Below are 14,013 nucleotides of genomic sequence, written 5' to 3'. Positions count from 1 at the left end.
GACAAAATGTATTATTTTTACCATGTAAATTCTTTAGTAAATACTCCTGATTCAGTAAAAGTTCCTTGATAGCAGGCCCATGTGAAAAGGTTCTTTTACATTCCTCCAGATACAGACAGCTCTAAAGGAACATTTACAGGTTGAATTAGATTAAATTAGGTTCAATGTAGTTTTGCGTCATGTATTTTTTTTATAAATTCATTTAAACAATTCTATATAAAGTAGCTTTCTACTAAGTAGAATACTTCATTAACTCCAACATCCTTATTATTTACTATGATAAATAACAGAATTTATTGTAAGTAAGCATCTCTCCAGAGACTTTTAATAATTTGTTTTTGAAGGTTATGAAAATGCTTTCCTTCATTAGCTTAGTCTTTGTTGTGGTTTGGTTTGTTTTATTTCCCTCAGTTGTTGTGGTGGGTTTTTGTTTGTTTTTTTTTCTCACCAGGGAAAGTCTATCTGCCATCTTCTGGATCCTGAATGTAGATTTTAACATATACAGAAAAGATGGTTTATATTGATTAAAAATCTGCAAGTCAAATTAAAGCTAACATTCTGTCACCATCTGCAACAATAGTGATTTTCATTTGATTAGGCTGCTGGCCAACCTATAAATCAAGGCCAACAGCTGACAAACATGTCAGTTCATTAAGCCATTTATTTAAAATCAGGGTGTTTGAGGAATGATTTAACAGAGCTAAACCCGGACCATTTATTAAAAGCCCAGTAGCTAAAAACTGGGGCTCCCTCAATGCCATTATAGGTCCTTCCATTCAGTTTCCAAGGCTGCTTTCCTCAGTGACAAGAAGGTGGACTATCTTTAAATAAATTTTGGGAGGAAAAAAAAAAGGAAAGAAAATCTTGTAAACATAAAGCTCTTACTTCCTATTATCCTATAATAGGGTTTTTCAACCTGAGGGGCATTTTGGGTCAGACAATTCCCTTTGGTAGGAGGTTGTGCTGTGTCCTATAGGACATTTAGCAGCATCCTTGGCTTCTGTGCACCACATGCCAATAGCAACGTCCTCCCACATCCTCCAGAGTAACAATCAAAACTGTGTTGAGACATTGACAGATTCCCTTGAGGAGCAAAATCACCCTTTTTGAGAGGGATGAAGGATCAATGTCATATTTAAGGAATTTTATTTCTGACTATATTATAGAAATTAATTGCCAAAATTCCAAGGTAATCACCAAGCTATTGGAATAAATATAGAGCCAGACACCTAGGTTTAAGCACTTCTTCACTGTGCGATCTCAGACAAGTTATTTAATCTCTCTGTGCCTCTGTTTTCTCATCTATTAAGTGGGGATAATAATAGCAACTACATCAACAAGTTGCTTAAGGACTCAAGAGTTATTATGTGTAATATGCATTTCGAAATCTGCCTGCCTGGCATATAGTAAGTGTTATGTAAACATGTTAATAATATAGCTTTTGTTTATACTAAACATATTTTTTATTTTTGAGCAGAAAAATGTTGAAAATTGGTATAGTTGGATCCTCTGACATACACCTTCAAACAAATAACTTAAAACCCAGTACATATATTGGTAGAAACATACAATTTCACATATACTCATGTGAAAAGTAAGCTAAGAATTTTAGAGTTAGAAGGGATTTCAGCAAGTATAGATATGAATTTTTTAAATCTTGGCTACGTAACAGGCAATTATAGTGTGAGAAGGAATCTTGGATAGGCTGAAAACCATGGAAAAGAACAAAGCTTCTCTGTTTAGAACTTAGTAAACCATTTACTTAAAACCATACCTTGTGACTGGTGCCACATAATTGCCAGGGAAAACCCCTATCTTGCTGGTATGCATTGATGTCCCTTTGAACCAGCCGTCCTGGCAACGCTCAAACACTAAAAACATCTCCCCTTTCCTCAGCTCCAGCTCGTCCTCTTTCCGGGGAGTGTATGGATATATAGCAACATACCTAGAATAGAAAAGAGTATGTGATTTCAGGCTGAGTAACAGATAAACCCCAGGATACACAAAAACTCTTCCTTGGTACAAAGTCTTGAATATTCCATACAGATGTAAACAGAAAATATAATCCTCTAACCTGTAAGTAGCATTGGTAATTTTCCATTGAAAGAGGTTTAGTGGCCTACATTTAAAAGACAGACGCCTTCCTGATTAAGAACTGCCAACCTGGTCCCCCCAGTGTGAAGGTGACTATCCCACCAAATGGTATTTGTGGGGTGTGAAAGAATTATGCAGCTTCCCAAAGTGCCTAACCTGCTGCTGGGGATTAGGGACCCACTGGGAAACTTGAGCTCTTCAAATGGCACTTGTTAGTTGTGGGAAGTAGCCCTGAATGAGGACATATGGCACGAAATCCCACTGGGAGGCACAATGCACTGCCTTCCACACACAAGCTGAACCTAGAGGCTTGGGTTGCACCTGCTTTTGGATGCTCAGCAGGAAAAATACTGAATTTGAAAAAGTCAAAAGGAAAAAAAGCCCAGATCATAGAGTGCAAAACTACCCCACAATGCAAGGTGACTGTGCCGCCAACATATGGAAACCAGGCAGGCAACACTAACCAATAGTGGTTTGTTTGTTTATTTGTTTTAACCAGGGCTCTAAAGTGTTCCACGTATAAAATCACACAATGTAGGAGCCACAAAAATCTAGCTGTATTCTGCCATTGGTAAGCGTTGAACAAGACAATGAGACAATGAGACTTTTCTGGATACTTCTTGTTGGGGACTTACAGCTTTTCACATGCACACTCCCTCTAGATCTGATTTGTGTGGAATACCTTCCTGTTCTTAGTATCCTAATGCAAGGAATGAAATTGGAGACAAAATGCTCAAACAGGACTTACACAAAAAGATGGCTCCATGTACACATAGTATTATGAAGAAGCAAACACTACGTTTCCCTAAACTGTAAAAGGCCTTCACTCAGCAGAATGGCTGCCTAGCAAGCTCATGTGTTGGACCCATTTTGTTTCAGCAGTTTCCTAATTATATGCACGACTGGGTGTAAGTTTGCAGAACACAGACCACTTTGGTGAGCCATAAGCCTGTCACCAGCTCCTATCAGAAAGGTGTTTCTCTACCTCTGCTGTTTGGGCTTAGTCTGAAATGAACTTTAAAGCAGTAATAAATGACACCCTCACTTACACACTGGGGCGAGTCTGAGGCCGTAAATGTGCAATCTGGTCAGCGGGTCCCGCTGTGGGCCTCAGTCCCATTCCAGCAGCAGCGCCCGGAGGTGTGGAGGACAGTGAAGGGGGCGGTGGAAGAGGAGGATTCATCGTCTGGTATGAGGACAGAGAGAGAGAGAGAGAGAGAAGAAGAATGAATGATTGATTGATTTACATCTTTTATGGAAGGTGGGAGGGAAGAGGAATCAGGAATCCATAGGAAAAGACCTGAATGGAATCCACAGGGAGCAGAACCAGCAGGCTACCTTGTAAGAAAGCCTCCTTTAAAAAAAAAAACTCATCCCTTGTTCTCCTTTAAGATCTTAGAGCCACAGAAACTTTTTTAGCAAACAGTAAGTAATGACACTGGGGAAGAGGGAAAGAAAAAAATGGAACAACAGCATGTAATTTTAAGATTAATAACATTTTTCAGTATAGACCTGGATAAGAACCCCAACGCTTTTCAAGCGGGCAGCTATAATGTCACACTGCTTGCTAGGAATTAATTTGTGATTGTTTCTGTAACTTGTAACTTAAACACAACACAGAACAATTCAGCTGCACTATATCTCAAACCATTCCTTCAGAAGAAAATTTCCTTTGATGCCTGGTTTCCAAAAAGCCCAAACAATAGCAAGCCACAATCACTGGGCTATTGTTGCTACTTTTGCTTATTCTTTTCTTAACTTTGCCAGCTTTTGAAATTTAGTACTATCAAGGCTGGTAATCTTTAACAAGTACACCAGTGAAAAGCTGCTGGTTCCTTTATGGGCACAGCCTAATGGGGTTCTGCCTACAGGATTCCATGCCTTTTGAAAATCAATGGAGCAATTGTTACTTTCTGATCTATAAACCCCAGATGATTCTTCAGGGTCTGTATACTGAAACTCCTGAGAAAGCAGGCACACAAAGACTTGCCTGAACCCCCACCTCGCCCTTCCCAAATCTTTGAACCACTAGATGTAAAAACTGAATTAAAAGAGAAATAAGGAAACTAAAGAATGCACCTAGGAAAGCATAAATGGCTTTCACACATCAGCGTATAAATACGAAAAACACAATGATCTCTAAATATAGTTCGTAAGTCACTTTGTTTCTATTTCGTGAAATAAAAATTCACATCTCATCAACATTTGCTTCATCTGCCTGTTAATGTACATAGTTCCAGAAACACAATAAACTAAGTAGAAAAAAATTTCAGAATTCTAGACATATGTTGCAACCGTTTCACACATTATATTTAATTTTTTGCTGAAGTGACTTTGGAGAAGGATTTTTCCCATACCGAAGCTGAAGGTGTTGTGGAACATGCAGTGCAGAAATAAATGAGGCGCAGAGCTGCTTACAGAGTGCTAACCTGGACAAGGCAGAGGCCAGTTCAGAGAGCTAGAACTGCATGAACGTTACTCACACTCTCCATACAAAATATGGCAGTCTTAAGATTTGCTACAACTCTGGAATTGCATGCACTGGGGCTTAGAGTCCTCAAAACCTTTGACCAGGAGGTCAAGCATTCACTCCATTTGGGCTCCTCCCAGTGACAAAGGAGAGAGAAACAAAGATAATCCTGGTAAAACACTCAGCACACATGACCCGAGCAGTTCACTGGTAATAACAACACATTGGTAGCTTGTCGGGCAAGGTAAAACGTCTAGACTGTACACCGGGTAATATATGGACACTGTAAAATTACCACTCAAATGATTTCCACTGAAATCTTCCGAAGCCCAATCTCCAAAGAGCGTGGCTGTGGGAAGGAGGAAGGCCAGTGCACAAGCTCAACAAGGAGCCCAGTGAGAACTGCTCCTGGAAATTACTTAAAATAGTACCTAAGGCCCAGAAGCAAAAAGCTCCATTTCACACTCTGAGTAGAATTCTATTTTCAAGAGGAAAGGAAATTAAAATTGTCTGTCATATCTTAACTTTATTAAAACAGAGGCTGTACTAAATTAGCCCTAAGAAGAAAAAGGCAAAAAAACATCTACGGACCTGATAAAAACATGTCACATTCTGTTAACAAAATGTAAAAAAAAGGTCAGCTCTTACAGCTAAAAAATACAGTAAACAAATGTTTCATGTACATCCCTTTCACAAAGAGTTAGTTAGAAGTCATTGGAGATATGGCTTAGAAGAGGATATTCTGAAAGATCCCAAAGGTTGTGCTTGAGAGAAAATGCAGTTATTTCTATTTTGTGGTTGAAACGGTCTTAATAAAATTGGGCAGATTTTTCCCCCCAATGTTGGGTTACATATCTTTGGGGGAAATGTGCATATGTGTGTGCACATGTACTCGGTATATAAGCACACAAAGACCAAGAGAGAGAGTCTGATTAAAATCAGATTCCTAGATGTTGTTCAGCCCTGTGGGGTTGGTAAAATGATAGGGCTCGGGTGAGTCCAGAGCTGTGACTGACTAGGAAGTACTGTGGGTTGCTTTATAAACAACTTAAATTGAAATAATCTGGTGATGTGGAAGTTCAAAAAGTAATCCACTGCGTGTTGTGCTTCAGGCAGTTTGCTATCTTGCAAGACCTGAAATTTCTACAGAGCAAACCACAGCCTTTCATTCACCCAGAGCTGACCTGGAGACCTGCTTATTATTTCATAGTCCAGTCCAGAGCAGGCACCAGAGGCCAAGACACACTCTCCACCAGCAGCAAAAAAAAAAAAAAAAAAAAAAATCTATGGGCCTGCAAGAAGTAGAGATCACATTTTGCTCATATTTTGTTAGCTTAATATTGTTCAGAACCAAATCCCACACTTAAATGCCATTTTCACTAAACATTGCATACTAAATTAATAGCTTAAGCACTCATCACTTGAGTTTCATTTTATGGAAATGCAGCAGGTCTGTATTATCAAAGTAAAGTTGTCTAGAACTATGGGCCAGACCACAGAAATACTAATGTAGAAAATGGGATGTTATTCTGATATTCATTAAAAATGAGCTTCCTCCTTGTGTTTCTATAGATTCAGATCTTCTGTTCACAGTCTGTGGTAATGGTCTGAGGCAAGAATTGCTATTTCTGAATAACATTTAGCTTAAAAACAGGACAGTGGTCCGCTAATGTGAAATGATCATACTTTGCCACGTCCAGGTTCTGTTCTGTCCCCTCACCCTACTGACCTTGAAAGCAGCATCAGCTTTACACTGTAGAAGGAGCGTGGGCTTTGGGGTCAGAAAAACATAGATGATTCCAATCTTGGCTCAGTGTCTTAGGGCAGTCCTTGATTTCCCTATGTTAGAATGAACCCCAGCAAAGTGTCCTTTCTGAAAGGGCTGGATTCTAAGCCAGACAAGCCGCATTTGCTAGTGCCCATTGTGAGTGAAAAGTTGAAGTGTGTGGGTATGATACCACTCCACTCCAGTGCTCTCTCCTCCTTTTGCCCTTTCATGCGACCGAAGAGTGGTTAGGTCTGGATTTGGCTAAAGATAGGTGACAAGATCCATTAGGTTTTAAGCCCGGGCCATGGGCTGCAGGCCACCTTACCAGTAAAGTGCTTTGCTGGTAAAGTGCTTTGGAGTTTGGGGCATAAGTTCAACTGACAATAAAGGATTCATTTTCTTTCCAATTGTCCTTTAGGTGTGTATTTCCCTCACATCCATTTCTATGTCCCAGGGTAGAAAAGTGACTGGCAGGATAGACTTTGGGCATTTCTCGGTCCCTTGGGCAAATACCATGTAATATCCCCCAATGCCAGAATCTTGTTTTTTTTTTCTCAACATCTGATTTCCAGTCAACCCACTTTCAACCCTACACATCAACATCTCTAAACAGCCTCTCTGGGTACTGAACCCAGATGCATGTATATAGGCTGATGGAGAAACGGTTCAAGCTGCTGTGTCGTTATGCTCCCTTAAGTCAGGAGTGTTAGCAATTTCAGCAGCATTACTGTCTGTGTAGAGCAGGGTTTGTGCAATTATGTGAATAGTTTGCTTTATTTTATGACAATGAGTAGGAAGTAAAAAAGTGGAAACACTGACACTAGTGATTAAAAAAAAACCCTTAGGTGTCAGAATTCAATAAAATTAAGATAAAGATGGAAGGTCCCAACTCTTAAGTCTCAACTGGATGCTCACTGGAATGAAGCCAGTCAGTTGTGGGTACAGCTATGAAGAAAAAGAAATAAAATTAAAGAATATATTTAAAAAATACTAGAAATAGATGCTTAGATGATGTCTAAAGGGGAAGATGTAATTAAGAATTTGGGACTTTTGTCCCGCATCGGGCTCCCTGCTCTGCGGGGAGCCTGCTTCTCCCTCTCCCACTCCCCCTGCTTGTGTTCCCTCTCTCGCTGTGTCTCTCTCTGTCAAATAAATAAATAAAATCTTTAAAAAAAAAAAAAGAATTTGGGACTTTAAAAAAATCTCTCCAGGAATGGAATTTCCCTCACAAATTATAGATCTCTTGTTCTACCTTTGATTCGTAAGAAGACATATCTCTGATATTAATTGGCTTTGTATAAATTACATAAGGTCTCTATGCCTTAATATACCCAATCTGTGAGATGGAGTTATAATTAGAAATAGTTTAGGTAAAGCTGTCTTTCCCAGTACCCTGAAGCACAGCAGAAGCCCAATAAAGAGAAGCTGTTGTTATGATACATGAGACTGTGAACTCAGAACACTGTTTTACTCATCTTGTATTGCTGTCACCCAGCTTTGCAGACAGAAGTTAACAGATCCTCAGTGACCTTTTCACAAATGAGAAAACGTTCTGTGCTTCTACCTCTCTTAGGACAACATGATACGGATCAAGAGGCCTTGGCTCCTGAGATGCTAGAGTCCTTTTCTGTTGTTGCTGGGAACGTTCTGGCCATATTCTAATCCTGATTTTCAGAACTCCCACCAATTCCAAGGGCTCAACTTGTACCTCTCAAACTATTGACATTGGCAGTTCCATTCCCCGACTTCCAGAGCCCTTCCCTGATCCTGTCGATAGCAGTGAGTCCTGCTGAGCCTTCCACCATGGGCTCCAATGGACTAATTACATGCTGGCTATTCTGAGAACCTGACATCATTTAATTTGCTTCTCTAAATACACGCACAGACACACTATGTGTGTATGTGTAAAATTTTTTTAGTTAGGGTTACGCATTTTTGGAATGCAGTCGGTCTATAAGCTGGCCACAGGCTGTATTTGGTCTTTACTGGCCTGCCTAACTGTGACATCTTGCAGCTAAACACTTCTCAGATGGTACAGGGGATTGGGGATTCTTAATCACTCATTTAAGAGTTCTTCTGCCCTTATGCAGAAAATATGAGACTCATACAGATCCTCATCTTTCTCCCTTCACAAAATTAGTTGGAAAAAAAACCCCTCACTACTATTTAATAGCCTGATGTCTGAATTAGATAGATATAATGCTAGTTTTGCTCCTAATATTAGAAATCTAACATTTTAACTGTTACATGTGAAATGTACAGGACAATATGCTCCTAACTTCATTCTGCATAAAAGATTAGAAAGTCTCAATTCATGATAAAAATACTAGAAATAATTTCATTTCCTACTCTAGTGTTGGCATTTGTTACCTAATAAATCCACACCACGAAAAGCATCGTTTTCTCTCTATCAAGCTGCATATTATTGCTGTGATTGTGCTCAAATTCTTTGAAAATATTTCAAATTTTAAATAGGATACTTGCCATGATTAATGTAAGATACAGAGGGTACATGCTACTGAGATTTTTTTCCCCCACTTTAACATATTAAATCCAAAACATTGCTGCCAGTCCCTACCAGGGACTTTGAGATCTAGACATCTCCTGGGATGACAGACAGGTCTGTTTATAATTAGTTTTTCATTAAATGGAATTGGCACAGTAGACATACTGTTTAATAAACCTTCCTCTTGCTTAACATGCAGGCTTTCTTATATAATCCTAGGATGAAATGGTTGAATGTAAATTAATTTTTGTATATTCATGCTCTCTTGTGACCGGTCTCATTGATTTGCCCTAGAGTGTGCCTCCAGCTAAGAGCAACTGGCCATTTACTACACTGTAAAATTTTCAGCCCACAAGGGCTGAAATTCAGCCAGCTCTGTCTTTTCCACTAATTAATTTTTCTAAGATCAGAAAAAGCAGCCTTTTTCTCTTAAGAAATTATGCTAGAATTTTTCCATGTAATCATCTGGAAATGGAAATATCAACTGGTTGTGTATGTATTGGGGTGGGAAGGGAAGGAAGGAAAGGAGAGAGTCTTCTCTGGAGATAAGAGGGCAGGATGATTATGGAACTTGGCTCTGGTCAAAATACCCGGAGCTAACAGAATCTCATGGAAACCACATTTCCATAAAAGTTAACTGAATTTCATCTTCTCCCCAGAAGAATCAACACAACTTTTCCTACACCAAACAGTGGTACTATCAAGGAAGTGTAATCGTTCTGGAAATAAAAAATAAAAAAAAAATACAACTTTAACCTCTAACCAGAACATTATTAACTTCCATTTAAATACAAGAACATGCTTGACTCTATAAAAAGTTTTCTAAGGTCTAAGTCAAGCTAGGTACTAACTCCACATTTATTTATATCCCACCTTGTTTCAAAGTAAAATGAGGCAAAAGGAAAATGAGGACAATAAAACGAGATGGAGCCAACATCTTGACTAATGTGCTAATATGTCGTGAGGTCCTAAGTGGGGGGGGTGGGTACAGATTTGGCTCTAGCATTCTAGCAGAAGGAAACATAATCTTTACAACATATATAAAATCCACAACCTAAAAACAAACCAGCTGCCTAGAAGCCTCACTATTCCTGGTACAGAGAGCAGAGAAACCATAACACAATGAACCAGGCCCTCCGAGGCATTCTGAGAGCCAACCAGCGGCACGTGTCACAGGCCCACCTTGCAACAGTCCTCAGTCGAGACCAATAACGAGATCAGGAATAGTCATTCTAGGCATGGTGCGGATTCTCCAAAGTACATAGTATTAGTTTCATTTTACAGGTAGGGATACTGAAGCTTAAAGAGGTTGAGTAACTTTTCATGGTCATGTAAACAAGTAAGTGGCTGAGCTGGGCTTTCAGCTCAGGTCTGTATCCCCATCACTGGGCCACGCTGTTTCTCTGAGAGCATCACAGCTAGGTGAGACTCTAAAGCGATTTACAGGGCTGGGGCCTGCTGGGGAGATCTGATGCAGGGATCTATCTTTTCTATTCTCATTCGACTCAGCACTGAAAGAAACAGTCTGAAAGTATAAGCAAGGCATTGGCCTGGATGAGAGATGTCTCACAATTGCCGGTTCCTTGTAGTTCATGTGCCTGCAATTTCAGGAAACAGGGATTTAAACTACTGTGTTTCTGCTATGTAAGGTTGAATTTGCTTGTTTCTTCTTCCCTTTTTTCTCTCCATAGTGTTCTTCTTTGTATCCATCTCCCTTGGCTGCCCTAATTTCTCCTATTAATTTCTCCCTTGAGGATGTTGTAAAGCAATTAGTGTTTAGACTCTTTAGGATGCGATGTCTTCAGAAGGAAAATCAACACAATCTGAGGGAGGATTCCAAGGGAACATAGCTGCAGCTATCAGTGGAAGACGAGAAACCAAAAGGTGAATCATAAATGGAGAGATTTGGAATCGACTCATCCTGTGACTCAAAGCAAACTGTTTAGCTTTTGGGATCCCGATTTCCTCAGTATTTCTATAAAGGTGTCTTTGTAAGAAGTAAGTGAAGTCTAGAAACTGAAATGAAAAAGAAATGTTCGGTTAAGCCTTCGGGAAATCAGGCTGAACGTTAATGAAAATTAAGAGGATTTTATAGAAGTCTTCTAATGGCTTCAGGCCACTGATCCTCACTGTTAAAAATTATGCAGGCTGTAGGCAAGAGACTTCCTCATTTTTTCTGTGAGATGAACAGAGATAACAGATGAAAGCGATCCACCCCCACCTAGCAAGTGTCAACGTAAACTGCAGGTGTTAGGTGGTGGGGTGTGCCAGATTAATGGGACTAAATACCTGAGAGAGAAACAGAGATGGAGAAGCTGTACTCACTCCAAGGGCGGCTGGGTAAGGAACATCCGACGGGAAAGTGAACGAGGGGCCAGTTGTCACTGGACTGCTGGGGGGTGGGGTCACAATTAACCCGGTGGTACTTATATGAACCTGCCAAGAGGAAAAAAAAGTTAATTAAAAGACAACTCCATTTAATACAACAGATTGTACTGGCTAGACCTTGGGGAGGCAAGTCACAATTTAAAAAATATATGTATCTGTCTTTTCTATTTGGGGAAGGCAGAAGCTCTTTAAGTTTATTCAATCTACATTTACTGATTACCTAATCTGTATTCGACACTGGGCGGTCACATGACAAATACTGGCCACTGCGATGGTTTTCATACAGAATTCAACTGCTGTTGGCTTTCGCAATAACACGCTGCTTCATTTGGGATGCCACTGTGAACCAAACTGACCTTTCAGATGGTTAGTCTCGTGCTTGACTAGCCCACTAGCAATTTCCCTGAAGATCCTGTTAAGGTAGGTTGAGGCTGAATACTCACCTATCAATATGTAAATCTATGTGAAGTGCTTAAGGTATTTTGTTATTCTCGGGATAATTTTTCATGACTTCTACTTTTCAGTGGGGATGCATAATTAAAATGCAGCTGCCTAGACATGCCTAGAGCAGGTAATTATTTATAAAACCTTTAAAGGAACAATGTCAAGCCAAATTAGCTGTTTTCAAAAGGTGTCTTATCCCCGATGCTACCCAAGATTAATTTACTAGAAAGAAATTGAGTTATCCAGGTCGTTTCATTGCCTGTGTTCAGTTATTTGATCAATTTCACTCATGGTGAATATCAGGTCCAACTACAGAATGCCATCATTACTGTGTAGGTTACCACACAACTGGGATGTTTTTCCTCCATTATTAAAGGAATGTGGTTGGCTGGTACCTTGTTCCCCCAAGGAAACAATGATACACCAACAATGCCAGGCCTTTTGTAATAAAACTTAATCCCGGGGCGCCTGGGTGGCTCAGTTGTTAAGCGTCTGCCTTCGGCTCAGGTCATGATCCCAGGGTCCTGGGATCGAGCCCCGCATCGGGCTCCCTGCTCCGCGGGAAGCCTGCTTCTCCCTCTCCCACTCCCCCTGCTTGTGTTTGCTCTCTCGCTGTGTCTCTCTCTGTCAAATTAAAAAAAAAAAAATCTTAAAAAAACAAAACAAAACAAAACAAAACTTAATCCCAAACATAGTTCCCTCAATTCCCGTATGTTAAGAAAAAGATTATCAAGACAAAGAAAAGCTCCTGAGATTAGTTCCCAGGAGCCTGAAGGAAACTTTGAGTTTCCCTGCTGGGTTAGGCCTTATCAAGGCCAGGGATAATCAGCATCACAGCACACAATTTATTTCCACAAATAAATCTGTGTTATACATGGAATCCACATCCTTTTAAAATCACATCTGTACCTGTTAGCTCATACATTGATTGAACCAAAGGCTTAAACTAAGCAGATCTAAGGGATGACCTCACAAGAGTTTCTCCCCAAACCCTCATTTTTTTGTCTCTCCTGTGAACCAAAGTCTATTTCCAGTCAATTTCTAATGGGAAGCACACTGATTTTTCATCCTAGCATAAAATCCAATGGCCTATAGCTGTTTTAACCAATAAATCTGTTTAAATACATACCCCAAGGATATTTGTAAGTTGACACCACATAAAAGAGGGAGTCTTTCTGAGAAGATACAATGAAGCTCACTTCAAAGTGCACGCCATTATCATAGAACCTTTGGGGTAGAAAAAAACACCAAAATACAGCTTCCTGGGCCTGACCCTACAAATATCTAAGAAAGATCTCATGACTGACCGATGTTTCTCTAAAAGCCACAGGCTGGGAGTCGAGATAGTTAACTGCTAATGAGTTTATTGTCTTGGGAGCTGGACCAGAGGCCCTCCAAGGTGTCCGCCATCATGGACATGGGAGCGGAACAGTGAACACTGAGACTCCTGCAGGCACCAGCCAACACAGGGCCACTCCTAACCCTGGAGTAAAAGGAGATCAAAGTCACCCAAGAATGACTAAGCAGCAGTAGCAGAAGTAAATTGGCTGAGGGTGAGCATGTCCAGAATAAATGCCCTGAAATGGGAAAAATTGACTTTCTACTGTTCTCTTTTCCTCATGGAATGGCAAATTAGTCTGGGCTCCCCCACGAGAAAGGGCTCTGTGGAGAGGGAAAGAGGTGGGGAAAGCAAATGGAAATGAGTGGGCGCACCTCTGGCTCCCCTGAAGCCATTGGCAATACAAAAATGCCACAAGAACACTTAATATTATGAAGCATTCCTCCAGCTGGCAGAGGCCAGAGGAGGAAACAAAATGTCTTACTTATAGCATCATATGCTTTTACAGATGTCAGTTACAGACATCTGTGCATATTTGTTTTGGTGACTCACCTGGACAGCACAGTCTATAAAGAATCTTCCAATTTATGTATTTGAAAGTTCAGCCTTTACTCAATAGTCACCAAATATAATAGCAAGCAAGCCCCTTGCTCCTTTCTTCTGTCCATTTCCCCATCCTGTTGCCTACAGTTTGGATGTCCTGGAGAGATCTGTAAATTCTATATAGAAACATAAGGATAAGGTTCTACCCATATGATGGAAAGGTGAGCTGAAAAGCGCCATCACACCAGCACTTGACTGCCTATATGTAGATTCCAGTCAGGTGAGAGGAAAATGAAAACACTTCTTTGGGCTCCTTACTGCAGATTTTCTAAGTGGAACCAAACCTAATTAAGGAAAAGCAAGAGAGAAAATGGGCCAAGTCAAGATAATAAAATATCCTTTTTCTCAGCATTGAGGAAGGAAGGAAGGAAGGAAGGAAGGAAGGAAGGAAGGAAGGAAGG

At 40.2% G+C, this 14,013-nt stretch overlaps 1 protein-coding gene across 3 annotated transcripts in view; it reads right to left on the bottom strand.

The window, feature by feature from the left end:
* The window catches only part of SH3RF1 (SH3 domain containing ring finger 1), a 178,528-nt gene that overhangs the window by 22,036 nt on the left and 142,479 nt on the right, over positions 1 to 14,013 (bottom strand). For 2 of the 3 annotated variants that reach the window (XR_004682389.1, XM_035022728.1), the window contains exons 6-8: positions 11,128 to 11,274; positions 3,144 to 3,280; positions 1,775 to 1,945 (exon numbers count right to left, since the gene is read on the bottom strand). Coding sequence is in view for 2 of the 3 variants with exons in the window: in XM_035022728.1 (XP_034878619.1) it covers positions 1,775 to 1,945; positions 3,144 to 3,280; positions 11,128 to 11,274 (455 nt within the window). In the remaining variant the exon portion in view is untranslated. The remainder of the gene's footprint in view (positions 1 to 1,774; positions 1,946 to 3,143; positions 3,281 to 11,127; positions 11,275 to 14,013) is intronic. The other variant, XM_035022729.1, reaches the window with a different exon arrangement.

The sequence above is a fragment of the Mirounga leonina genome, unplaced genomic scaffold (genome assembly GCF_011800145.1).
Source record: "Mirounga leonina isolate KUSES-001 unplaced genomic scaffold, KU_Mleo_1.0 Mir_176, whole genome shotgun sequence".
Lineage (NCBI taxonomy): Eukaryota > Metazoa > Chordata > Mammalia > Carnivora > Phocidae > Mirounga > Mirounga leonina.
Note: the sequence above shows the minus strand (reverse complement) of the source record. Positions and strands in the feature narration are given on the sequence as shown.